Raw genomic sequence first — 25,128 nt, forward strand, 5'->3', positions numbered from 1 at the left:
CAGCTGCCCAGGCCCTAAACTCTGTAATTCCTGCCTAAACCTCTCTGTCTCTCGACTTCATTTGCTTCCTTTAAGATCTATTTGGCAAAATGTTTGGCTATCTACCCTAAAATGGACTTCCCTGGTTCGGTGTTTATTTTGTTTGACAACCTTCCTGTGAAGTACTTTGCGATGTTTTATTACTTTTAATGTGGCCTTTTGTTGATAATTCAGCAGAATTACATTTATCCATTGTTGTGCAGTGTTTGAAGATCTCACCTCATTACTGTCAGAGGTTACAATGCATAGTGACATGAGCAAGTGGACTCTGTATCATTACGTTTGTTTTTAATGCAAGTTCAACTGCTACCTTACCAAACCTAATATCTTTTGTATGTCTACAGATTTCAAATCCTCTTGTAACTGATCATGAAATCCATAAACATATTGAACAGTACTATAAGAAATGCAAATATCTCACTACACTTATCATGAAGTATTTCCATAGCCTTGGATTGCACAAAAAGTTACAGCATTTGAGTAAGTAAGCTTAAGTTTGTTGACCTTATCAGGGAATGAAATTATACTCCCTCTTAGATGTATGCAAAAGAAATGTCAATCATTATGGAATATATCAATCATTTCATAAAATCTGAATGCAGAGGAACTCATTAGCTAACTAGATGTTGTAATGAGAAGCTAATGGTTTACGGATTTGCGCATTATAGGTTCTAATGAAGTACTACTCATCACCAGGAGGCCAACATCGAAGACATATGTATAAAATTAGATGTTCAGTAAATTTGTTTTGGAGACTTAGTTCTTAAAATGGCCCATAATAATTGGACTTTATAAGGCAAAGGGACAATGCTTTCTGTGCTGGATAAAAGCAGGAGATGATTTACAGTAATTCACTCACTCACATAGATTTTGCTAAAATAAAAGCAAATTACTGTGAAAATCTGAAACAAACACAGAAAATGTTGGAGGAACTCAAGAGGTCCTGTAGCATCTGTGGTGAAAGAAACAAAGTTAATGTTTTCAAGTCCAGTATAACTCTCCTTCAGATCTCAAGACATTCGCAACAGTGCTGGATTTGAACTCATGTCCTCAGAGCATTAACATAGTATTCCTGATTACTAGTGTAGTGATTTTACCATTATGCCCTGGCATTTTGATGATAGTCTAGATTTCAGTGACAAACTTATTTTGAAATGTATGTTGACATGGTCAATAAGGAGGAGAAATGTCTGCATTTTTAAAGTTTGTGCAGGGGTTCCTTTTCATTGAATTGACTGAATTTTGATTCTTGTGGATCTTATCTAATTTATGGGTAGTTCTAAGTAACTGTTTGATGTGGAACTTTTCATCATCCTACAAAGGTACATTCCAGTACTGACAGAAGAATTAACTTATAGTTTTGTGATCTAAGATATAGGAGCAGAGTTAGGCCATTCAGCCCATTGAGTTTGCTTCCCCATTCGATCATGACTGGTATGTTTCTCAACCCTGTCTCCTGCCTTTGCCTTTTAAGCCTTGATCTTGGCTGAAATACTTCTCTTGCTAGATTTTTAAATCTGTTCCTAGTGAGTATTTGCAAATTCTTTGGCTTCCAGCATATAACACTGTGTACCAATGCATTCATATCAATGTTTTGAAGACTACCTATGACATTAACTCTCCATATACTACAGATGTTAAATTTGTTTTTGAATGAATTAATTGTATAACTATTATTCCCTTTCATTCCTCTGGTATCAGTCCTGAAATTGCTATTGTGATAAAAATTTCCTGCTATTTTCCCACGGAATGATTCAAATAAAAAAGGAGTTTAATTAAAATCCTAAACGTAGCAGAACACAATAGGTTCTAGCCAAGGTACATTTTATACATTTTATCAGAAGACATTCGTAATGGAATATTCTTCACAATTTACCAGTGATTATAATTTGATTTATTTACAGATCAGAACAGCAATTATTATTTAGAGTTGGTCACAAAATATGGACCAAAAAACTATGATGAAGAAAAATGTACAGCATATCCTTGGGGGAAAAGAACTGAGAAGAAATACAAGACTTTATTTGATCTACTTCAGACAATGGCTTCAGAGCCACTTTTAGGTAAATGAAAAATGTTTTGTTAACGAGAAAATAAAAACAAAATAGGCAGTCAGTCTTGGAAATGTAATTCAATCCACTCCAAACTACAGAAATGACATCCTTTAAGTAGTTTTTTTAACACACTCAAAAATCCCACATCACATCTATATGTTAAAATATTCCTAATTTGTCATGAAAAGTTAAATTTTGCAATAAAATTGAGCACTTTTCATGTTAGAAAGGAATTTACCCTGACATTTATGTGAAGACAGATGGAATGATTATTCATTAAATTCTTATTAAGGTAATGGCTGTGTTAAAATGATGGATAAAATTATTTGTATCCTACCAACCATTGATCTGTAAGATAATCAGTCCAACATTATTGGAATAACTTAGCAGTTTACAGGGGAAACCAAATGGAAATAGTCATCATTAATTTATTAATTTCCAAAATTCAGATTTCATTTTTTATACAATTTTCAGCATTTTTACAGATCTTTTGTTGTGATCTTGTGCCTAGACTTCACTCATTCACCAAATCTACAATCTACACTCATTAAAGTTGGCGAGAAACTTTTTCAGAAGACAATGGAGATTCTTGTTCGTCCAGGGAGTGCCCAGCAGATTGACCACCTGATCACTTCACTCATGAAGGCTAGCTGCTGTGGTTACTACAGAGCAGCCTACTTCCTGGCTGTCATTTTTGAGACTGGCCTAAGTGTGGACAAACAACCATTACAGGTAAAACAAATGGCCATTGATTGCATTAATTGTGTTAAAATGAAAAGTCCATTTATTTGTATTTTTAAAAATATTTTTCTCTCTTCTTTCATTTCACCTTAATGAATTGTTGAACAGCAGGCAGGCAGTTCTAACAGCACCGTTGTGAGCTTGCTTTGAAACTCTACATTGACAGGATGAAAATCATATTCTTATTGTTTGATGGTGGCTGACAGCTAAAGCCTATCTTGATTTGTTGTTAAGTCAATGTGGATTTGACATACTTCCTAAGATCTTTACTCCATTAAAAAAAACAAGAATTACTGGACAAGAAAAGACCCAAGTGATATTATGCACAGGAATTTATGAGTCTGTCTTGCAAATTCTTGTACTTAGAACTGCAATCCTATGCAGTGGTGTAATTTAAAATTTTGACATATGTACATTTTCTGTGCTTACAATGGCTGCTTTATATTGTCCTGAGTTGTGTTCCAACTTGTCTACAAATCAACTTGCAAAGGGGTTCCAGAATGGAGCCCATTTGCAACATGGGGGCTGCCTGTAACTATGCTAGCATTTGTTGACTAATTATAGCAATGAGTCTCCGTCAGTTAGTCTAGATCAGATCCAGACATGTGGGGATGAAAATCCTGGCTGTCAAAAGTCAGCTATTTCTCCCAGATATGCTACACTTACCTTGCCATGTCTCAAATTACTTGTATAGCATATGTGATAATCATATTTTCTCCTGGAAATCTGCCTAATTCATATTTGAATGAGTGAATACCATGAGGTTTGAGCATTGTCCTCCAGAGGAACATGCCACAGATTGACATCTCTCTCAGGAAGATTTCCTTGGGGCTGAGAAAAGAGCACTGGGAGGTCGGGGTAGGGATAAAGTGATGGTGATTTTTAGACAGAGCAGTCTAAGTCATGAATTTACCAGATCCAGCTGTCTTGTAGAATTTAACTGCAGGTTGCCTTTTTCATAGTTTTCTCAAAACATCTCCTGCCTGACAGCCAACCAGATTGACAGATGAGTTACTAGCAGACAGGATGGAAGCCGGGGGAGCTGAAACCAGGTCTGACTTTATGGGTTGGTGGTTAGTCAGATGTCCTTGGAAGTCAGGCAAGTGGGTGTGATTTTTCGACAGAGGAAGTATTGACCCCTAAAACTGCAAGGTTGATCAATTTGAAAGTTGTCCAGCACAGCCTTGAGGTGACCTGATCATTAGTGTGGTGTCAGCTGATGGGGGGTCCAAAGGGAGGGGTAATCTTGTTGGACTTTGAAGATACGCTCCAGATGCTTCTTCCCCACAAGTAGGGCATTGAAGGCATAGACCTCATGGATCCAATTCTTTTCCCACCTCCTGACTGCCTGAATTTGTGATTTCAATGATATCCCAACATCCTTGTGTTAATACTGATAATAATCTCTGATAATAAAGAACGAACTTTTTTTTCCAAATGATTTTTAGTTCCTAACTCATTCTGAAATCAAGCTTTGCTTCCAGTGTGAAGCAGCCTTGATTTGCCCTCTTGTGGCAATGTGGTAATGTCCCTACTCCTAGACTGGGAGGTCAGGGTTCAAGTCCCACGTGCTCCAAAAGGCATGTAATAACATCTCTGAACACATTGATTAGCAAAATAGATTAAACCCAAAAGGGAGCATGTTGAAGGTTAGTTTGGAGTTTTAAATATGTATTTTCCTTCATTTCCAATCCTTTCCATTTCCAAGTTAAAATTATAGCAGGCACTGATGCCTTCTAATGGATTTTACTGAGAGTGCATTTAATGTATTCCAGTAGCAAGGCAAAACACAAGGCTCTAATTTGAAAATGTGTTTAGAAATAACAAAACGTACTGCAGCCCATTACAGAATTGCAACATAGTTTATGCCATTGATACTACATTTCAACATATGGGTGAGAATATGAAATTAGTGCAAATAACTTTGTGTACCTTCCATATTCTCTGGATGCATTGAAAAGGATTACTTTGAGAAATATCCATGCTGTAAGAGATGTCCTTGCATCTGTCCAGATCACAGAAAGCTGTGCTTCCAGAGAGGGGTAAACAAGTCTCACTTGACTGATGATTATATTACATACATGGAGACATAATTGAAGCTATAGACCAGATAGAACAGGGTTATGTGATTGAAACTGGAGAACACTGTTTCCTTTCTAGTCCCACTACGTCACTCCTCATAACGGTATGGTGATTGGGCTAATTATGGAAGTTTTAGACTGTATCTTGTTTAACGTCAGAAACAATTCTGCCAGGTTTCTTTCCTCAATAAAGAACAGCTAGGTTGTTACAAATAAAGCTGAAACAAACATACAATGAGTATTGGTTTAGATTGCTCTTTGTACATTCTAAATCTATCAGGCTTGTGTTCTAACATCACAAATTTGACATGAGGCAAATATGGGCAACTATGGTCGAATACCCCACAGAATATATCAAATAGTAAATGCTGTCAAACAGATCCTGTGGATTACTCAGCAATTCCCCCAGATGTTATTAACACTGAGGGTCAAAAATGGTATTAAACTTCACAAGGGATTATGATTCTTTACATTTAATGACCTAGCTTTGAAACACCCTCAAAGGCCATGGGCTGCCTCAATGACTGCTCATGTTCTTGTTGTTTGCCATTCTTTCCAGGGACTGATGTCATCCAGATTCTTCAGGAAACTTTACTTAATCACAAACACATCTCTAGATTTGACAAACAGCAAGCTTCACCAAGTTAGCATGGTCCTTGGATTTGTTTCCTGAGCTCTAATCTGGCTCCGTTATGCAAGCAAATTGTACTTGCGGGTTTTCAAACTTACTCTGCTACATTGAAGTATTAATTGTGTGTATGCACCTTTCAGACTTTTTACAGCTGCTTGGATTTCCCTAAGTCCTCACTGCACGGAGCTATGAACTATTCTGGGAGTTCCCTTAGCACCAACTTCATCAAACCTGCACAGTTCAGTCGTCATTAGCACCACAGCCAATAGGAGCACTGTCTAACATAGGGTCTCCATTGTTTTCACACTGTCTCTCTTACACACACTGAGCAATGACTTCCAGTTTCACTGGCTATCACCTTTAAACTCCAATTCAGTCACCCCGAACTGAAGATCTATTGAAACTAGGCAGCGTGGTGACTCAGTGGTTAGCACTGCTGCCTCACAGGGCTAGGGACCCGGTTAGGTTCCACCCTTGGGCAACTGTCTGTGTGGAGTTTGCACATTCTCCCCGTGTCTGCGTGGGTTTCCTCCGGGTGCCCCAGTTTCCTCCCACAGTCCAAAGATGTGCAGGTTAGGTGGGTTGGCCATGCTAAATTGCCCATAGTGTTCTGAAATGTGAAGATTAGGTGGGTTATAGGGTGATCGGTCTGGGTGGGATGCTCTAAGGGTCGGTGTGGACTTTTTGAGCCAAAGGGCCTGTTTTCCACACTGTAGGGATGCTATGACCTTTGCAGCAGGCCTTCATCACTATTGCTGTGCAGAACGGAATGGAAGTAATATTTTAGGACAGTCAAGTATAGTACCCTTAGAACAGTGTGTACTACTGAATGTTACACTTTGCCAAGTGTTGTCTCACAAATTGACAAAACAAAAAAAATTCATTGCACAGTAGTAAGATTAATAAAATATATAAAAGCATAACTAAACATAAATTTGAAAACGATAATTAGGTTATTCCTTAGGACACATTAAGATGGAAGGTCAGGCGGCGTATCAAGTTTGCAGCATGTTGAAGTTTCTGGATTGGCCCAGACTGACCCAGAGCAAGCACATCTGAAATGAATGCCTGAGGTTTGAGCAGCTTAAATCAAAGGTTATGAGCTAGTAGCTGAACTACAGACACTGCAATGCATCAGGGCCAGGGAAAGTTTTACCTGGGTTCTTTGTACCAGGAGGCATTTACAACCCTTAAGGTTAGATCATCTGATTTGCTCAGTGTTCAGGGACAGGAGAGTATGATTGCAACTGGGGCAAGGTAAGGGGCAGGAGCCTCAACCTTGCAATTCCCCTTCATGGACATTTCAGACCTGGGGGTATCACTGTTTAAAAATCAGAGATCACCCATTAAAAACAGAGATGAGGCCAAAAAAGATCTCCTAGTGATGTGAATCTTTGGAACTTTCTCCCTGAACAGATGGTGGGAGCAGAGTCCTTGAATATTTTTAAGGATGAGATAGATAAACTTTTGAAAGTTTTTTTTGGGTGAGAGGTTATCTGGGGTAGGCGAGAGTTACAATTTGAGGTTAAAATCAGATCAGCCGTAATCTTTTTGAATGGCGGAACAGGCTGAAGGAGTTGAATGGCCCATTCTTGCTCTTTATTTGTATGATTATGTGACTCCGTTTCACAAAAAGAAGATAGCCATTTCGGACTGAGATTAGGAAAAGTTTCACTCAAAGGAAGCTTTGATTTGATTTGATTTATTGTTCTCACATGTACCAAGACATAGTGAAAAGTGTTGTTTTGTGTGCTACACAGGCAGATTGTACCATACAAAGTGCATCAGATAGCAGAATAAAGTGCAGAATACGGTGTTACAGCCACAGAAAAGGTGCAGAGAGAGATCAACATTAACATTTGAGAGGTCTGTTGAAAAGTCTGATAAAAGCAGGGAAGAAGCTGTTCTTGAATCTGTTCTTACACGTTTTTCAAACTTTTATATGTGACGCCTGATGGAAGAGGGTGGAAGAGAATATGACTGGGGTGGGAGGGGTCTTTGATCATATTGGTTGCTTTCCTGAGGCAGTGGGAATTATAGACGGAGTCAATGGATGTTGTATCTGATGAATATTCTGCAACAGAAATCTGTGGAACCTCAGTCTTTGAGTATGTTTACGATTGAGATTAATAGATCTTAACATATCAAAACATCAAGGGATACAGGGATTGTGCAGGAAAGTGGTGTTGAAGTAGAACTTAAGTCATGATCTCATTGAATGGTGGAGCAAGCTTGAAGGGCTGGGTAACCTACTTCTGTTCCTATTGTTTATGTTCAACATATGAACATATGAATTTCTAATGAGCCATATCGTTGAATGCCTGCATGGACTCACACCAACCCGAATATGTCTGCAAATTACACACCACCTGTAAAATTCAGCCCCTTGCCTCATCTTACGTGTCATTATTTGGCAAGGTTTTAATTCATGAATGTATCTTTTTCCCGAAGTTACATGTATATGTTTCTGTTTGCAACAGAGTTAAATAATCTGTCAGTCATCAAAAACGTACGTACAAAGCCTAGGGATCAATCTCTCGATTGCTTGTTTTTTTAGCTCAGTGAGGGAAAACTTATGAGGGAAAAGGTAATATACAACTTCTTGAAATACATTTTTGTAATCACTCTTCCATTAAAAATAGAATTTCATTGATATTTCATCAGGGCTTGCTGTACAGTCTGGTTGCTGCACAAGGAAATGAGAGACTTGCCTTAATGCATCTTGGATATAAGCATTATCAAGGTGTTGATGGTTACCCCTTGGACTACGATATGTCGTATGGTTACTACTCAAACATTGCAAAACACACTGTTCATGAACGGCATGTATTTGATGGAGAACAGGTAGGTATTATGGACTTAAGTAAGACGCACAATAAAATGTGGAGTTGAAAATTCAATGATTGCAGAATGCTATTTGATTTGGGAAATCTCACTGTCAGAATCAACTTTTAAAAAATCAGTTTTGAAGAATTCTAAATATTTTCAATTGTTTTTCAATTTGTGAAGATGTTTCTCAGAGTACAGCTTAGAAGGAGGTTGACAGCTTCCTTTGTGAGGTTACTGAATTTAGATGCAGCTAAGTTATGGGCTACATTTGTACTTCTGAATTGATGCAGTTTGTAGTTGATGGATTCCTCACTGACATCAGAGATTGCTGTATAAAACGAATTATTAAAACCAAATCAAAATTAATAATAATACTTTAGAGGTTTTTCAGAAGGGGACTGATATTGAAGTTGTGAATCCTGATGGTTATGAATACGTGCTTTAAGGGATGATATCACTAATTGAAGGTGAACCAAATTCAACCAATTGTGCATATTTTTTAATACTTACATTTGAAGCATTGGGAGGTGTTGGGTGGCTAGTGGTATTAAGAATCAATGCCTACCTGAATTTATAACAATCTTTCATTTGCTATGAGGAATTAATATTCTTAAACAGTGGGTTGAATTGTCCTGAAATTTGCCTGTGTAGGTTTTGTAGTGTTTCTTAGGGAGTTTCCTTGTGGAGTTTTACACTTCTCACCTTGTTAAATATGAACTATACCTCCCTGGCCCTGATCTCATGCAGTCCTGCACTCACCACTGGCAGAAATGCTCACCACTGCCTGGACCTTACAGCGTTCTCACCACTGCCACCATATTTAAGGTCCAACTATGCAGTTCAGATAGTGCAAGGCAGGAAATAGATTTCACAATTCTACACTGTGAAAAATCACCCTGGAGATGGCTGATAAAGGAAAATTGTCACCTGTTTTTAGAGTAAGTCGCACAGTCAAAGTGAGGGAGGCTTTGCCTGAGTGAGCGAGACAGAAACAGCTTCTGAGAATTTGAGTTAAAGTCGGAATTTTGGGCAGAGGGGTAAGGAGAGTATTTAATTATGGTTTACTGATAGAAATAAAGTCTCCAGTGCAAGAGGTGGGCAGGAGAGGAAAGAAGACACAGATGGAGATGTGTACCTGCACTGAGACCAATGGCATCATGATGTTACAAATGCAGAGACAGCAGCTGACTGAGGAGCAGGATTGATTAACATTTCAAATCTGTAAAGTGAATTATGGATATTTAGAGATAGTAAGAACTGCTGATGTTGGAGTCAGAAATAACACAGTGTGGAGCTGGAGGAACACAGCAGGCCAGGCAGCGTCAGAGGAACAGGAAAGCTGATGTTTTGGGTCGGGACCCTTCTTCAGAAATGGGAAGGGGGAGGGGAACTCAGAAATAAACAGAGAGGAGGGATGGGGCTGGGGAAGGTAGGTGGGATGGTGATAGGTGAGTGCAGGTAGGGAGTGGTGGGGATTGGTTAGTGAGGTGGGAGGGGCGGATAGTGGGAGAGAAGATGGACAAGTTGTGTCAGGGCAAGGATTTTGAAACTGGTAAAGTCCATGTTTAGGCCATCGGGCTGTAGGCTCCTGAGGCAGAATATGAGGTGCTGCTCCTCCAGTTTGCGGGTGGTGTCATTGTGACACTGGAGGAGGCCCAGGATGGACATGTCACCCAGGGAGTGGGAAGGGGAGTTAAAATGCTTCGCGACCAGAAGGTGTTGTTGTTTGTCGCAAACAGAGCGCAAATGTTCTACAAAACGGTCTCTGAGTCTCCATTTGGTCTCACCAATGTAGAAGAGGCCACATCGGGAGCAGCGGATGCAGTAGACCAAGTTGGCGGATGTGCAGGTGAACCCATGCCTGATGTCGAAGGTTTGCTTTTTGCATTTAATGGAGGCATGGGGCAGGTGTAGCATTTCCTGCGGTTGCAGGGAAAGGTGCCGGGGGTGGTCGGGTTAGTGGGGTTAGCGGGGAGTGTGGAGTGGATGAGGGAGTCGCAGAGAGAACGGTCCCTATGAAAGGCAGATAGGGGTGGGGAGGAAAATATATCTTTAACCTGTACTGGGTAGGCACCTGATTAATGCAATTGCCACTCGAAGAGCCTCAACAGTAGAGCCCATTCTTCGTGTGGTGGCAGCCATTTTCCATTTCCATTTCCATTGTGCATTTGAGATTTGAACAAGGTTGATAGACCACATAGGAGACTTCACAAAGTGAAGTTACAAGCTCAGCCTATAAATCTTGCTGACCCCGCCCCACCTCAAAACCATCATGTGGTTTTTTCCTCTGCACAGCCTGTTAACCCCATCAGGTTTGAGCTTCCACACATTCCCACCCAATCCTTTTATTTAAGTATGTATCTTCCGACTTTACAACCTTAAGCCAGGCCTACAGGTTAGTAATGTCACACGTCATTATGCTTTGCCCCCCAGTTAAAGCATCAATGACTCCTCCTCCCATGGTACCTGATGCCATCAATCTGCAGAGTAACTTTCCCCAATCGAAAATGGCTGTATGTGTCTGCAATGTCTTCTGAGCCAATAGGAGAATCAATATTGTAATTATGTATATGTACACGTACATAATAGGAATGTGATAGCCTGGTGGTATTATTGCTGGACTGTTCACCCAGAGGCCCAGGCAGTGTTCTAGGGATCCAGATTCAAATCCCAATGGAATTAAGGGTCTAACAATGACTATGAAACCATTGTCGATTGGAAGGAAAAGCACATCTGGTTCACTAATGTCCTTAGGCAATAAAACTGCCATCCTTACATGGTCTGGCCTACATGTGACTCCAGACCCACAGTAATGTGGTTGACACTTAGCTGCCCTTTGGATGGGCAATGAATGCTGGCCTAGCCAGTGATGTCCACATCCTGTGAATGAATGAATGAATAAATTGAAAAAAAACAATATTATCAATTTTCTGAAGAAGGGTCCAGACCCGAAACGTCAGCTTTCCTGCTCTTCTGATGCTGCCTGGCCCACTGTGTTCCTCCAGCTCCACACCTTGTTATTTCAGACTCCAGCATTGGCAGTTCCTACTATCTTTGAATATTATCAATTTGTTTTGACACAAAACATCTGTCTTGTATAATTTAATTTTGCTGAAATTTGAGATTTTATTTATGTGTTACAAATTTTTCCAACATGTTATTTTGCCACGACTGTCTCAACCTATCCTGTAATAATATAATTTCCAACCTTTTCAGGCTTTTGTTGAAACAATACGGCTAATGGATGATTCAGCTTTACAGAGTCAAACTAAAGAAAATGATGACCTCTTTTTATGGCTCAGGTACCAGGCGAATCATGGGGATGCATTTGCTCAGGCATGTGTTGCATATACTGTAATATTTTTGCTTTATTTTTTTCATTCACACATTTTGCTGAATCATCAGAAGCCATGACTGTGTACTGCTGCTACTTTAATAAAAGCACTGGATTCTGTGATTGATTTAATGTTATACTGCTTCAGTGTAGCTAAAGAGTGGTGGACGTGAATTTGTGCTGATATTTACTGTATGCAAGTTACTGATCTTGGTGATTTATTAAGAGGAAGTACTCAGTGGAATCATGATATTTTACCAGTGTAAACAAAAGGCATTGGGTAAATTGCAAATTACCTTTTAGATAAAAAACTAGTATCTATTGTTGAGAGAGGGAGGAGTGAAAGATAAAGCCATCTGATCAGACATTTAAACCAGAGTTATCCTCTGCAGGGCTATTCTTCTTTTGACTGCATATTTGTACTTGGTGTTATATAACATGAAAGGCATCAAATCTGATGATTTCTGATTTGTAGGTGATTTGTGGGTTACCATTTCCACTGCGATATCGTCAAAAGAGATTTACATTTTCCCACCCTGGGGATTGATGGTTGAGAACACCTACCTCCACCCATATGATCCCACCCTACTGCTGAAATTCTCATCGATGTTTTTTGCACTTTCAGATTTGACTCTTTTAGTGCCCTCCTAGCTGTCTGTGCATTTTCCACAATAGTTTATCCACAACTCTGCTGTTAATACCAGGTCTGCCAGGTCTGGCAGCATCTGTGGCAAAAGAAACAGAGTTAACATTTTGAGTGTGTTATGAGTCTTCTTCCTCTATTCTGAAGAACAGACAAATATCCTATCCTGCACCAAATCCTGCTCACACGTTATATGTTCTTGCCGACTACACTTCCTTCCAGACTCCAAACGTTAAAAATTAAAACTCCAATCTTAATATTTGGAATCCTGTATGGCCTTGCCTTTCCCTAACTCTGTAACATTCACTCATCCTCCATTCTTTTCTGACCTCACTTTTCCTCAGAAGATGGTTTTTGGTGCATTATTCATCCTTTTCCCTTTACTGTTGGCAGTCATGCTGCCTAGGCCACATGCTTTAGAATTCTCTCCCTAAATCTTGTCTTCCTCTCCACGTTTCTCTCCTTCATTTAAATTCTTCCTTGCAATTTACCTCTTTGATTGAGGTCCTGGTCCAATTATCTTCCCCATTGGCTTGGTGTCTATGTTTTAGATTTTACCTCATCAACATGTCTTGGGATACAAGTTGTTGTTGATTGTGAAGAACTACATTGTGAAGTGAAAGGATTGTGAATAAATTGACCACAGGAAGGAAATCTGAATTTCTGTGTTCCTCAACTATAACAAAAATATTGTATTTTAATTCATCAGATACTATGGAAAAAGTATTGTAACTATGCTTTAAATAACATTTAAATTAGTTAAAAATTTTAGTTGTCCTATTCTAGCCAAATAAAGTTAATTAACACTTGCAGCAAAAACTCGCGAGAATGCTTTACTGGGGACAGCAAGGTGTCACACGTGATGTGAAAGCTGCTTTGGAATGGTATTCTAGAAGTGCAGAAGAGACAAGAGACCCATTATCATTGTACGAGTATGGACTTTTTCTTTTCAAGGTAGGTATCACATGTTTAGACTACTCCACATTCCTTCTCACTTATATTGGATTCAATTACTCTATAAATGATTTCAGTTATTTTGCTTCTTTTGGAGTTAAACCACTCTGCGAACTGACAAGAAGTTACAGATCTGAAATGTGAACTCTCTTTTTCTCTTTACAGGTCCTATGCGACCTGCTCAGTTTTTTTCTGTACGTTCTGTTTTTATAACACTGAGTTAACCCTCATTTAGTATATTCACTCTACTGTGATTTAAATTACTTTTAGGGCAGAGGAGTGAAAAAAAATACAAAATTAGGCTTAAAACTGATCAATGAAGCTGCTTCTAAGGTAAGATATTTGTACAACATAAACATGTGCATTGCTAAACGTTTTTTATTTATCTACTTTAATTTCACATTGTAAGATTTGAGAATCCTGCAGTAATTATTAGTGCTAACATTCAGCATATAGGCCGAGCATTCCATTAGAACAGTACAAAGTACTCGTAAATGTTGAACAGCTTTGTGTATTGCAGTGAATTATGTTAAATCTAAAACACAGAAGCAGGTGAGTCACCTTAACTAGTTTTCCTGGGATTTATACATTATACCAGCTTCTTGCAACTTTTGTGATCTCTTCCCATCATTTCCCTGTATTCCTCTTTCCCCTCATTATGCTTCAAGTCTTCCCTTGTATATGTCAGTGCTATTTGCTTCAAACACTCCAAGCGAGTTCCAAATTCTCCCCAGAATTCTGTCATTATTCATATTTCACACAGTCTGTTCTAATTATCTGTCTAAGTGAGGGTGCCAAATTAATGCTGGGCTATTGGCCTTTCATTATTGCTGGTGATATGCTCTCAGATTAGGAAAATTAATTTGATTTGATCCTTCTTGAACTGAAAACAAAAGTCTTTCATTAATTTACTTGATCTGAAACTGTTGGCTGTAAATTCTGTACAGGGGAGCACCCTAGAAGGAAGATCAGCAGCAAGCTGACTGGCCAGTCAGTCCTGCAACAGGAAAGTGTTCTGGGTGAGCTGAGTGAGTTTCTGTTGGGACTTCTGCCCCTCACTGGGAGGAAGATCTGCCCTGGGAGCTGCTGGCCTATTTGATTGGCCGGCAGCTTCAGCGGCCCCAGCAATGCCCGAAATAGGCACTGGATGCCGCTAGGTCTGTAGGCAGACCCACGAAGAAGGCCCCATTGATTCCAAAGGAAAGTAAGTCCAGGGCTTTGGGCAAATGGAATTTCAATACTTTGAAAGGTGGATGTGGGTTTCGCTCTATGGGTAGGTAGGAAGGCAGGGGAGTTGCTATTTCCTCAGGAGGATTTGCCACTGATGGGCAAGGGGCACCCTCCAATGGTAGCAGCCTTCTTCCCTTCTAATAGTTAAAGCAGTTTGATGGAGAGGATTGACCCATATCGTGCCAACTGTTTCATGGCATAGCAACATAATATTGGAGTCAATTGAGGTTTTAATAAGCTTTGCTAATTCTGGTGCCCTCCCACTCTCTGTATCATGGGGAGTAAGCTTAAGTGAGTGGGAGGTGGTGTGCTAGCCACTCACCCAATAATACATGCCCGCCTTGCCCAAACCTCATCCAACATTGGCACATGATATCCAGCCCCATGTTCTGAAGAGGAAAGGGCTGTATTTCAAGCCCACTGTATCATTATTGAAACATAAGATGGTGTAAATACATGATTATGTTCAAATGAATTATGTCTAAAGTTAATTTTTAATTGATTCAGGGATCACATGAAGCGCTGAATGGTTTGGGATGGTACTATGAAACCTTTAAGAAGGACTACGTGAAAGCTGTGGAGTACTGGGAGCAAGCAATGAAAATGGGAAATCTGGATGCGTCACATAATCTTGGAGTGATGTATGAAGCTGGACTGTACCCAGGCAAACCTGTGAAAAACGAGGTAAATATCTGCAAATTTCTGACCACGTCTTTATCTTGTTCATGTCTTCATTATCAAAACCAAACTATACTTCTGTTTATTTTTTTAAAATCTTGCATTTATTCATTCCTTTACAATCTCCCTTATGAAATCATAAAACCTCTTTGATAGAGCTATCCGATTTATGCCTCTCACTCCTGCTACTCTTTCCCTTGGCCCTGCGGGTATATGTCTCATTTTCTTACAAAAGTTAATATTGATTCTGTCCCCATCATCCTTTCAGGCAGTGCTTTCCATATCATAACAACTGATCTTTTTTTTTAAACATAACTTGTTTGTCCCCTGAATTTTTGCCAATTCAATCTCTGACCCATAACCAACTCTCCTGCACCAGAAATAGTTTTGCTATATCTGGTCAAGTTGTAGATTCTATTTTAAGATCAGTGCACGTTTGAAGAACAGAGACTCTCCAGCCAGAAATCATGTTGCTGTGTGCTTGCCCATGTGCTGCAATTATTCAATATTGTAAAGTCAAAGCCACACAAGGTGTCTTGTTGCATTTTCTTAAAATTGTCAGGGAGAACTTCACTACAATGTCAGCAGTATAAGTGTTATCACAGGCTTAAGAATGTGAAGAAGTGCGAGCGGGAGTGTGCAATGTGGCTCCTAGCTGGTGCATCATTTAATAAGCCCCGGTTTCCTCCCATAGTCCTAAGGTATGCAGGGTAGGTGGATTGGCCATGCTAAATTGCCCATAGTGTTCAGGGATGTGTAGATTAGGTGGGTTATAGGGGGATGGGTCTGGGTGGGATGTTGTGTGGGTCGGTGTGGACTTCTTGGGCCGAAGGGCTTGTTTCCACACTGTAGGGATTCTGTTCTATTCTATTCTAAGATTGTGCCTGGTAAAGTCAAACCTGTCACCTATTTCCATTGGTTCTTTATCCTCTTTTACGTATCAGTGAAATTTTGATAGCAGAATTTCCAAAATTGCATATGCCAATGTAAATGTTGACTCACAATGATTCAGGTCAGATTATAACTGGTTTCAATTTATGTAATAACCGTAAGTTGTCACAATTATATTTTGGTACCCCTTCACAGAGTGATTAGATATTTCCAGTGAATAGCTAAATCTAATTTCCTTTCCTCTATTAATAGATTATGGCCCAGATCTACCAGTTTCTGTATTATTAAAATTTGGCCTTAATTTGGGAGATGTGTGTCAATACGTTGTAAAATTGCTGTCACACACAGACACACCCACATGCTGAAATTGTCAGGAAAGTTTAAGCTTTCAGTGGTCTGATTTCCACTACAAGGGACTGTCTGTATGTATCTCCCCCACTGAGCTCAGAGCTAGAGACACAGGACTCCCTGTGTAATTACCTTGGAATTGGCATATTTATCAATACCTGGTTTAATTCAGAGATTAGCCGGTGCCAAGCATCTGAACGCCACAACCACCCACCCCAATCACACAGCCTGAACTGTACAGTTTTGGTTCCCTAATTTAAGGGAAGAAATAAATACTGGCTTTGGAGTAAGTCCAGAGAAAGTTCACTAGGTTGATCTTGGGAATGGAGAGATTTTCTATGGAGAGAGAATGAGTAGGTCAAGCTTGTACTCTTTGGACTTCAAAATATAACCGGTGACCATATTAAAATAAATAAGATTTTTAGGGGACTGGGTAGGTAGATGGGAAAGGATTTGCCCCCTTGTGTGAAAGTTTAGGACCAAAGGCCATGATCTCCGAATAAGGGTCACCCATTTAAAACAAAAATGAGGAGGAATTTTTTTCTCTCAGAGGGTAGAAAATCTGTGGAATTCTTTACCATAGAGGGCTGTCGGGACTCAGTTCTTAAGTATAATAAAGGCTGTGAGAGACAGATTTCTACTCATTAAGGATGTGAAAAATTATGGGGAAAAGGCAGCAAAGTGGAGTTGAGGGTTATCAGATTAGCCATGATTTCATTGAATGGTGAAGCAGATGTGTGGGCCAAAAGGCTTCCTTCTGCTCAAACATCTTATGGTTTTAATGGTCTTATGACGAATTCTCTCCCAACCTGAAACAAGTACCCTCCTCGACCTGACCCAAATTCCCCACAACTTTACCGACCCGACCCCATCTGACTCTTCCATCACCATCAACCATCTCCCAAATTGACCGAATTAATGCCAAACTCCATCTGACTTGAATCTCTCTCCCAGCACCAGCTACCCCTCCTGACTGCTAGTCCCACCAACCCAATCCAACCCAGCCCAATCCTCTCAGAACTACTCTCCTGACCTGACCGAACTGCTCATTTATTCATATACCCTCCCATCCGCTCACCCACCCATGTATCCTCCCACTCACTCACCCACCGCAAGACTTAAAATCTTCTAAAAATTGTGTACACAGCAGCTAATATGAAAAATTGGCGTGACCTCTCTTTGCCTGTTGTGACCAGCAAGCATCAGTCTTCTGCAGGAAGAGCAACACTGACTTCTCTGCTGTCACCAAGATTGCGAGTCTGGGCTAAAAATGTGCAAAAAAAGGCCTGATCACAGAAGTGTTTGCAGGCAATGGCAATTCATACAGCAGCAAAACTGACTTGAAGAGCTGGCTATGACATGCATTTATCTCATGAGTTTGTTTGCGTTACACATAATTTTAGTCATTCCTTTGTTTGATGTATCCACTCTGCAGAAATGTGAACTTTTAAATGATATGGAATGATTGGGCTGTATGAAGGAATTTGTACGTTTTCAACATAAAATCCACGTAGCATCCTTTGACCATCTTTTTTAATTCACTAAAACCTCTTTGGTGGTCTTCAGGTTTACGTGTCACTTGAAATATCATGAAAAGGCTTTCTATTTCAAAAAGTACCTTTTTTTGCTTCTTTATTGAACAATGCACAATGCAGGAAACTCTCAACATGCACTAATAGATCCATCTTTATTCTAGTCATAGCCTGTCAGTCACAGATTTTTCCACTTGAGGACATCTTTTCAAATGGATTAATTATGACAGAGCTCCCAATTAAACTGGATTACAATATAATACTTAAGGAAGTGCTTCACATAACTATTACTTTAATAATGCTTTTATTAGAAATCAGCATTTACTTACAAACATCAGTCAGATGGGTGTGCATCTCACTGCTGAGTACACTTATCCTCCATCTGCTGTTTGATCATAATGCTCATGAATGATTTTCAAATATCTTGTCCAACCATCGCTTTTCAACAGATGTTGTCTCACCAATTGGGAAAAGGAACAGGATCATTTTATGGATTTTTAAAAACAGTTTTTGGATCTCATATGTGTTTGTGGTAAGATTTTGTATTTCACAGTAATTCGCAGAGTCACAAAATTGTTACAGCACAAATGGAGGCAATTCACCTTGCACCGATTCTATTACTTAGTGACAATCTCGTGCATTTTGCTCATACCCTATAGCACAATTTCTGTCTAAATAGTCATCCAATATCCTCTTGAATGCATCATTTGAACTTACCTCCACCACATTTCCAGGCAGTACGTTCCATACCCTAACTGCTCACTGAGTAAAGAAGTTACTCATAATCTTTGTTTGTTCATCATTTTTAAGTCTATGCCCTCTCATTCTTTTTCCTGTTATGAGTGAGAACAGCTTCTCTCTATCTACACTGTATAATCCATTCATGAATTTGAAAACCTCTGTCAAAATTCCTTCTCTCCATGAGAACTTTTTTCACTTTTTTTTCCACTGCAGAGTAGAAGGTTGACCTTATAAAAGTTTATAAAATAATGAGGGGTATAGATGGAGTTAATGGTAGTTGTTATTTCCCTAGGATGTGAAATTTCAAGACTTGGGGGCACATTTTAAAGGTGAGAGGGGAGAGATTTAAGAAAGACATGAGGCGCAAACGTTTTACATTGAGGATAGTTCACATGTGAAATGAACTTCCTGAGGAAGTGGTGGATGTGGGCACAATTACAATGTTTAATGTACACTTTGATAAGTACATGAATAGTTAAGGTTTGGAGGGATATGAGCCAGGAGCAGGCAGGTGGGACTAGTTTAGTTTGGGATTATGTTCGGACTGGTTGGACTGAAGGGTTTGTTTCCATGCTGTATGACTGTATGAGAACAGTGCCAACTTCTTCAATCTACCCTTATAATTGATTATAATAATTGTAGATCAATTATAGATAGATGTGCTCCAAAGTTGTTTCCATCGGTTAAAACCTAAGCCTAATTTTTAAAACTATGATTCTGTTCCATTTCAATAATCAGATTTAACATGTTATATGATTGGAGCATCAAGGACTAATAGATGGTGAATCTCTATTGTTTCTGGATTTTCCTAACAAATTAGTGCGCTTAGAAGTGATGACAATCGAGGTCGGTGGTAGAAAAGTTAATATTGGTGCTAATAATATATAATTTAACTAAATTTATAATTATTGAAGAAGTTCTCAATTAGAAACTTTCCTATTTTTAATGCATTTCACATGAAAATTGCATGGAAGTAATTTAGTTCTCACACTGCCTGGAAAGGTCTCTGAACTTGCAGAGCTCCATAGGCCACAGCTTGAGAGCTACTGCATTGTATCACAGGTAAGGTAAAGTCCCCATTGTCCCAGAGGGGACCATGCAGCTGCTCTCTCAATAACGAGACACAACTGATGGTGGGTTTAACCAGAGGGTCACCATGCCTCCAGTGAGGTGCAAGGTTGAGAAAGCAGAACCTTCATGGTAACTTCAGCTGGTACAGGAATTGAACTCATGCTGTTGGCATTACTCTGTATTGCAAACCTAGATGTCCAGCCAACTGAGCTAACTGATACCTGTGTTGGGTTATGCCTCATGGTCAATGTGTCAGTGTACCTTTAAAAGTCATATTGGTGACATTGTCATTGTATGATTGCATTGGGACCTAAGAGTATAGAGATTACAAGTTCAAGCTCAATGCAGATGACTTTAAGCATAACACACAAATGGGAGCAAACTGCTCTGTAATATTTATATATTTGTGTGTCATAATAAATATCTGTTGGATTATTCTATACTAGGTTATCTACTTCTACTCTCTTACGTTACATGGATAACTTAAGCATTGGTGGTGCGTGTATGGAATGAGCTGCCAGAGGAAGTGGTGGAGGCTGGCACAATTACAACATTTAAAAGGCATCTAGATGGGTATATGAACAGGAAGAGTCTAGGGGGATATGGGCCAAATGCTGGCAAATGGGACAAAGTCTAATTGGGCAGCCTGGGCGATGCAGATGAGTTAGACTGAAGGGTCTGCTGTATGTCTCTACGACTCATTGCTGCTTAAGGTGAAGATAGCCTGCTGACACCCATGTCACACTGCTGTAAGATAAGAATCTAAAATGGAAATGAGAAAAACCTGTGAATGCTTGTCTGGCATCCAGTTATGGATGAGCAGAAATATAGTCCAACAAAATATTGGGAAGACAGAAATCGTGCTCTATGATCCCCTCTACAAGTTCACAAAAAAGACTATGGCTTCTTTCCTCTTCGTGAAAACTGACTACGGCTAAACCTGACCATTATGAACCTTCATTTTATATTTGAAACCAAACCAGCTTTGACCATCCACGGAGTTGTTCACCTCTTCACAGTGAACTCCTGGCTGGCCTCCCACCTTCTGGCCTACTGACATTTGAGCTTAATTAAATCTCTGCTGCATGCATCTGAACTGACCCCAAGTCCCATTCATGCAACAGTCCTGGGCTCACTGACTTAAACTGGTTTCTGGTCAATGGTTCCATTTTGCAGTTCTCATCCTTGACTCTAAATCAGTCCCTAGCTTTACTTATTCTCTCTGTCTCTTTCTAACCATCTCCAGCCTTACAATCATCTGAGGTCCTCCAATGTTGTTCTCTTGCACACCTTGATTTTTAAATACTCCATCCTGGGTGGTTGTGCCTCAGCTCCTGGAATCCTAAATCTCCCATCTTTCCCACCTTCTCATTCCCATTCCTCCCTCTCCCTCTCTAGCCTCCTTTATAAAATGTTCTTTAAAACCTACCTTTGTGACCAAACTCTATATCTCCTTATGTGGTGAATTAAACTTTGTTTGCTGGCACATTTGGCGTTAATAAAATATGAAATTCATTATATAAGTACAAATGTGCAACTCCTACCAATTATTTTCGCAGACTGCAATACAATTATTTGGTCCTCATTACTTTTATGTGCCCTTGGTTTACTAGTGAATAATTACGTGGGAATATCTTGCTCAGATCGTGTTCAGGAATTTCCTCAGAACTTCTGTTCCTTCATTGTCACAATCAGAAGTACTGTTCAAATTCTCTTCACCCACATCCAATTTTCCATTGCAATTGTGGCAACTTTACACTGCTTCAAGAAAATTCCCTGTCTCAGGAATTTGCTGTATCTGAATAACTTTTATTAAAATGATATTTATTTTATGTTTTTTTACTAGACAGAAGCATTTCAATATTACTATAAAGCTGGATCTGGTGGACACTTTGAAAGTATAATTCGCTGTTCCTTTTATTGGAGTACAGGAAACTTTGAGTCTATTCCACATAACCCCAGAATGGCAGTCCTGTAAGATAAACATTATAGATTCTTTCTTTGCAATATTTGATAGTAAATAACTGTATTAAAGTCATCGATTTTTTTTGTGCTTTTTCCATGACAGTTGGGCCAGATTTGTTGCTGAAAACAATGGATTTTTGGGTTATTTCATGAGAAAAGCTATGGATGCCTATCTTCAGAAATCCTGGTAAGATGAAGAGCTGTGTCCTTAGATCCCTGTGATTGTAGACATTGCACTTTTTCAAGACTGTAGTTCAGTTTTGTTTCTTTGTTTCATATCTAGTGCACGAGGAATTAAATTTAATTACAATTAACAGATTTTCCATTCCATAGTTCACAGTCAGAAAATATTCTGTTTACTGACAATTGGAGAGTTTTAACAGACTCACATGAGTAAAGTGACACTTTAAGAGCGTGTCAACATTATTTTTGTACTTTAGAAATTGATAGTGCCTAAATAAACTTCAAAATTTAAATAATGCTATATCCCACTTCTAATGTTCGACAACAAACTAAGGAAGCTAAGAGCTAAGGCATTTACCAAGAATTAAAGATTTCAATTATTTCTTTTGATGTCCTATGGTATCCATAAAATTTTACCTATTGTATATCGTTACTCACTAGAAAATTGTAAAATTTGATAAATTCATCTAATCACTTCCATTTTGATGTGTTATAATAGTAGGTGACTAATTGCATTACATCTACATTGATTTTCAATCTTCTGTATTTTCACACCCACACAATTTTTATTGTTATTGAAATTGTCAGAACAATTAGCACTCTTGCTGAAACAGAATTTGTTCCCGTGTTTTCTGAAAATTTAATGACATACTTCTCAAATCTAATTTAGATTGTGCATTGTTGCTAATGCAGAACAATTGGTGAATTTGCTTATTGCAGAAAGTTCTCATTAAAAGTAATCAACATTTCTATATTTAGAAACTCAACATTTCAAATATGCCAAATTATTTCTTTTGATGCATTTTTAAAAAAAAACTATAATCTCAACTGTCCCAGGAGTGAAGCTTTGCTGTATTTCCTCGTGACAGCAGAAACAGGAATTGAAACATCACAGACAAATGTTGCTTATCTCTGTGAACAACACCCTGTAAGTAACTGCTCATTGATATTTTGATAGCTTTTGTTGAAAATTCAGGACTTATGTTTTTCATTTGCATGAGCAGAAATTAAAAACTTATCTTCAAATTTATTTTGATTAGGATCTCACAAACAGCAGTGTTGATTATATGTGGAGATATTATAATTTATCAGCATTTCAACAGACAACACATCCTTTTGGTATGTATACTGTGGAGATCTGCTCTGACTTGAAATCACACTTCCAGTAAATAGCAACATATTAATCCACTTTTTAATTATGTGTAACTTTCAGTTTTAATAAAAATGGGAGATTACTACTATTATGGTCACAACAACCATAAAAAAGATATCACGCAAGCAATTGAGATGTACACCTCTGCTGCTTTATTGAATTGTTCCCAAGTGAGTATTAATATTCTAGTTGTTCATAGTCAGCAAATTCCATATGTATTTAAGTGTTATTTATCCATAATGTTTTTTATTACCTTCCACAGGCATTTTATAATTTGGGTTCACTTGTAGAGGAGGGTGTCCACATACCAGAAAAAAATTTAGACCTTCTAAACATGCGAACAGCAAATCATTCCAGCAACTCCTCAATCCTGCTGGAATTATATGGAAGGTAAACCAAAATGTCCTTTACAAACATTCCAATCTTTATTTCAAATTGTGGATTAATCTGTTCAGTACAATTGGACTCCTAAGCCCATTTGTGCTTCAGATTTCTGAAGATTTTCCCTGTTTAAAAAATAGTCTACGCCTCTATTCTTCCTATCAAAGAACGCAACTTCACAACTTCCCACCTTCCCACAATGCATTGCATCCACCACTTCTTTGCCCAATCTCCTAGTCTGTTCAAGTCTTTCTGCACCCTTCCTGTCTTCTCATTGTCAGTCAGGCTGCAAAAAGATATAAAGACAAGAGTTGGACACAATATCAGAAGTAAAGAAAATGAACTATAACCTAATTAAGAGCAGAGGTAGAACTGTTCACAGTATTCTGGTATCTTTTATAGTTTTAGCAAGACTTGCCTATTTTTATGCTCTATTCCCTTTGAAATAAAAACCAATGTTCTGTTTGCCTCCCCAATAGCTGCTGAATTTGTATGTTAGCTTTCTGTGATTCACGGATGTGGATGCCCCCAAATCCCTCTGTTCTGTAGCTTTCTGCAGTCTTTCTCTATTTAAATAGTATTCAGTTCTTACATTCTTTCTGCCAAAGCACAGAACCTTACAGTTTCCTACATTATATTCCATATGTCAGGTTATATTTATGCCTGTATTTAAATTTAGCGACATTGTTTCCAATCCAGTTCAAGAGTGAGTTGAAGGTGTCAAAAATGTCATGGATCATCTGAATTATGAATGTTATATACGAGACCCTCAATTCCATGATGAATTAACGGTATGGTATGGAAGTCACTGAGTGCCTGTGCTAACACTTCCATTGTAGATACAACAAGAGGATTAAAACTCTACCTGCCAATGGACAATAGACATCTTCAGGAGGTTTTAATGCCACTATTGACAAACCTTTGCTATCCTTCACGATTTTCTTTTGATTCACTAGTAATAAAATAAACGCCGTTTTCCATATTTGTTTATGGGAATTATTATTATTATTATCTCAAAACAAATTAAACTTGGAAGACTTTTTTAATACACCAGTATGTATTCAAATCTTCATATCACCAACCCAAGAGCTACTATCAGTTGATTACCTACTGCACAGGAACTGCAGTGGTTTAAGAAGGCAGCTTCCGACCACCTTCTGAGGGCAACTAAGGATAGACAATAAATGCTGGCCAGCCAGCAAAGCCCACATCCCGTGAGTGAATAAAAAATCTCAGTCCTGAGATGATTGACTAGAATCCATGGTTGTTCTGCATTATAAAACGGTGAATGGCCATACAATAACAGCATGATAATTCAATTTCAGTTTGAGTTGTTGGCTCTGCAATGTGTAAACTCATTTCACTTTCTCTGTTTTTCAAGGTGTATCACTGTAGATATGGAAGAGGGTTTTGTCCCATGCTCCATGGCTTTGCTTTGTGTCCACCTGAAAATCATATGGAGGAATATCTGCTCTGCAGCTTTCGTATGTATTCCACAAACATGTGATCATACTTTATGATGAGATAGTAGGAACTGCCGATGCTGGAGAATCTGAGATAACAAGGTGTAGAGCTGGATGAACACAGCAGGCTAAGCAGCATCAGAGGAGCAGGAAAGCTGACGTTTCAGGTCTGGACCCTTCTTCTGA

At 38.9% G+C, this 25,128-nt stretch overlaps 1 protein-coding gene across 1 annotated transcript in view; it reads left to right on the top strand.

Annotated features, from left to right (window-relative positions):
* Positions 1–24,999, top strand: part of LOC109934875 (protein sel-1 homolog 3) — a 54,135-nt gene extending 29,136 nt beyond the window's left edge. The window contains exons 8-22 of the mRNA XM_048601810.1: positions 384–519; positions 1,944–2,102; positions 2,605–2,825; positions 8,211–8,390; positions 11,592–11,711; positions 13,166–13,306; positions 13,577–13,639; positions 15,044–15,220; positions 21,644–21,771; positions 21,866–21,949; positions 22,783–22,873; positions 22,986–23,064; positions 23,159–23,268; positions 23,361–23,488; positions 24,861–24,999. Coding sequence (XP_048457767.1) covers positions 384–519; positions 1,944–2,102; positions 2,605–2,825; positions 8,211–8,390; positions 11,592–11,711; positions 13,166–13,306; positions 13,577–13,639; positions 15,044–15,220; positions 21,644–21,771; positions 21,866–21,949; positions 22,783–22,873; positions 22,986–23,064; positions 23,159–23,268; positions 23,361–23,488; positions 24,861–24,999 — 1,956 coding nt within the window. The remainder of the gene's footprint in view (positions 1–383; positions 520–1,943; positions 2,103–2,604; positions 2,826–8,210; positions 8,391–11,591; positions 11,712–13,165; positions 13,307–13,576; positions 13,640–15,043; positions 15,221–21,643; positions 21,772–21,865; positions 21,950–22,782; positions 22,874–22,985; positions 23,065–23,158; positions 23,269–23,360; positions 23,489–24,860) is intronic.
* The last annotated feature ends 129 nt before the right edge of the window (positions 25,000–25,128 follow it).

The sequence above is a fragment of the Rhincodon typus genome, chromosome 1 (genome assembly GCF_021869965.1).
Source record: "Rhincodon typus isolate 14 chromosome 1, sRhiTyp1.1, whole genome shotgun sequence".
Classification (NCBI taxonomy): Eukaryota; Metazoa; Chordata; class Chondrichthyes; order Orectolobiformes; family Rhincodontidae; genus Rhincodon; species Rhincodon typus.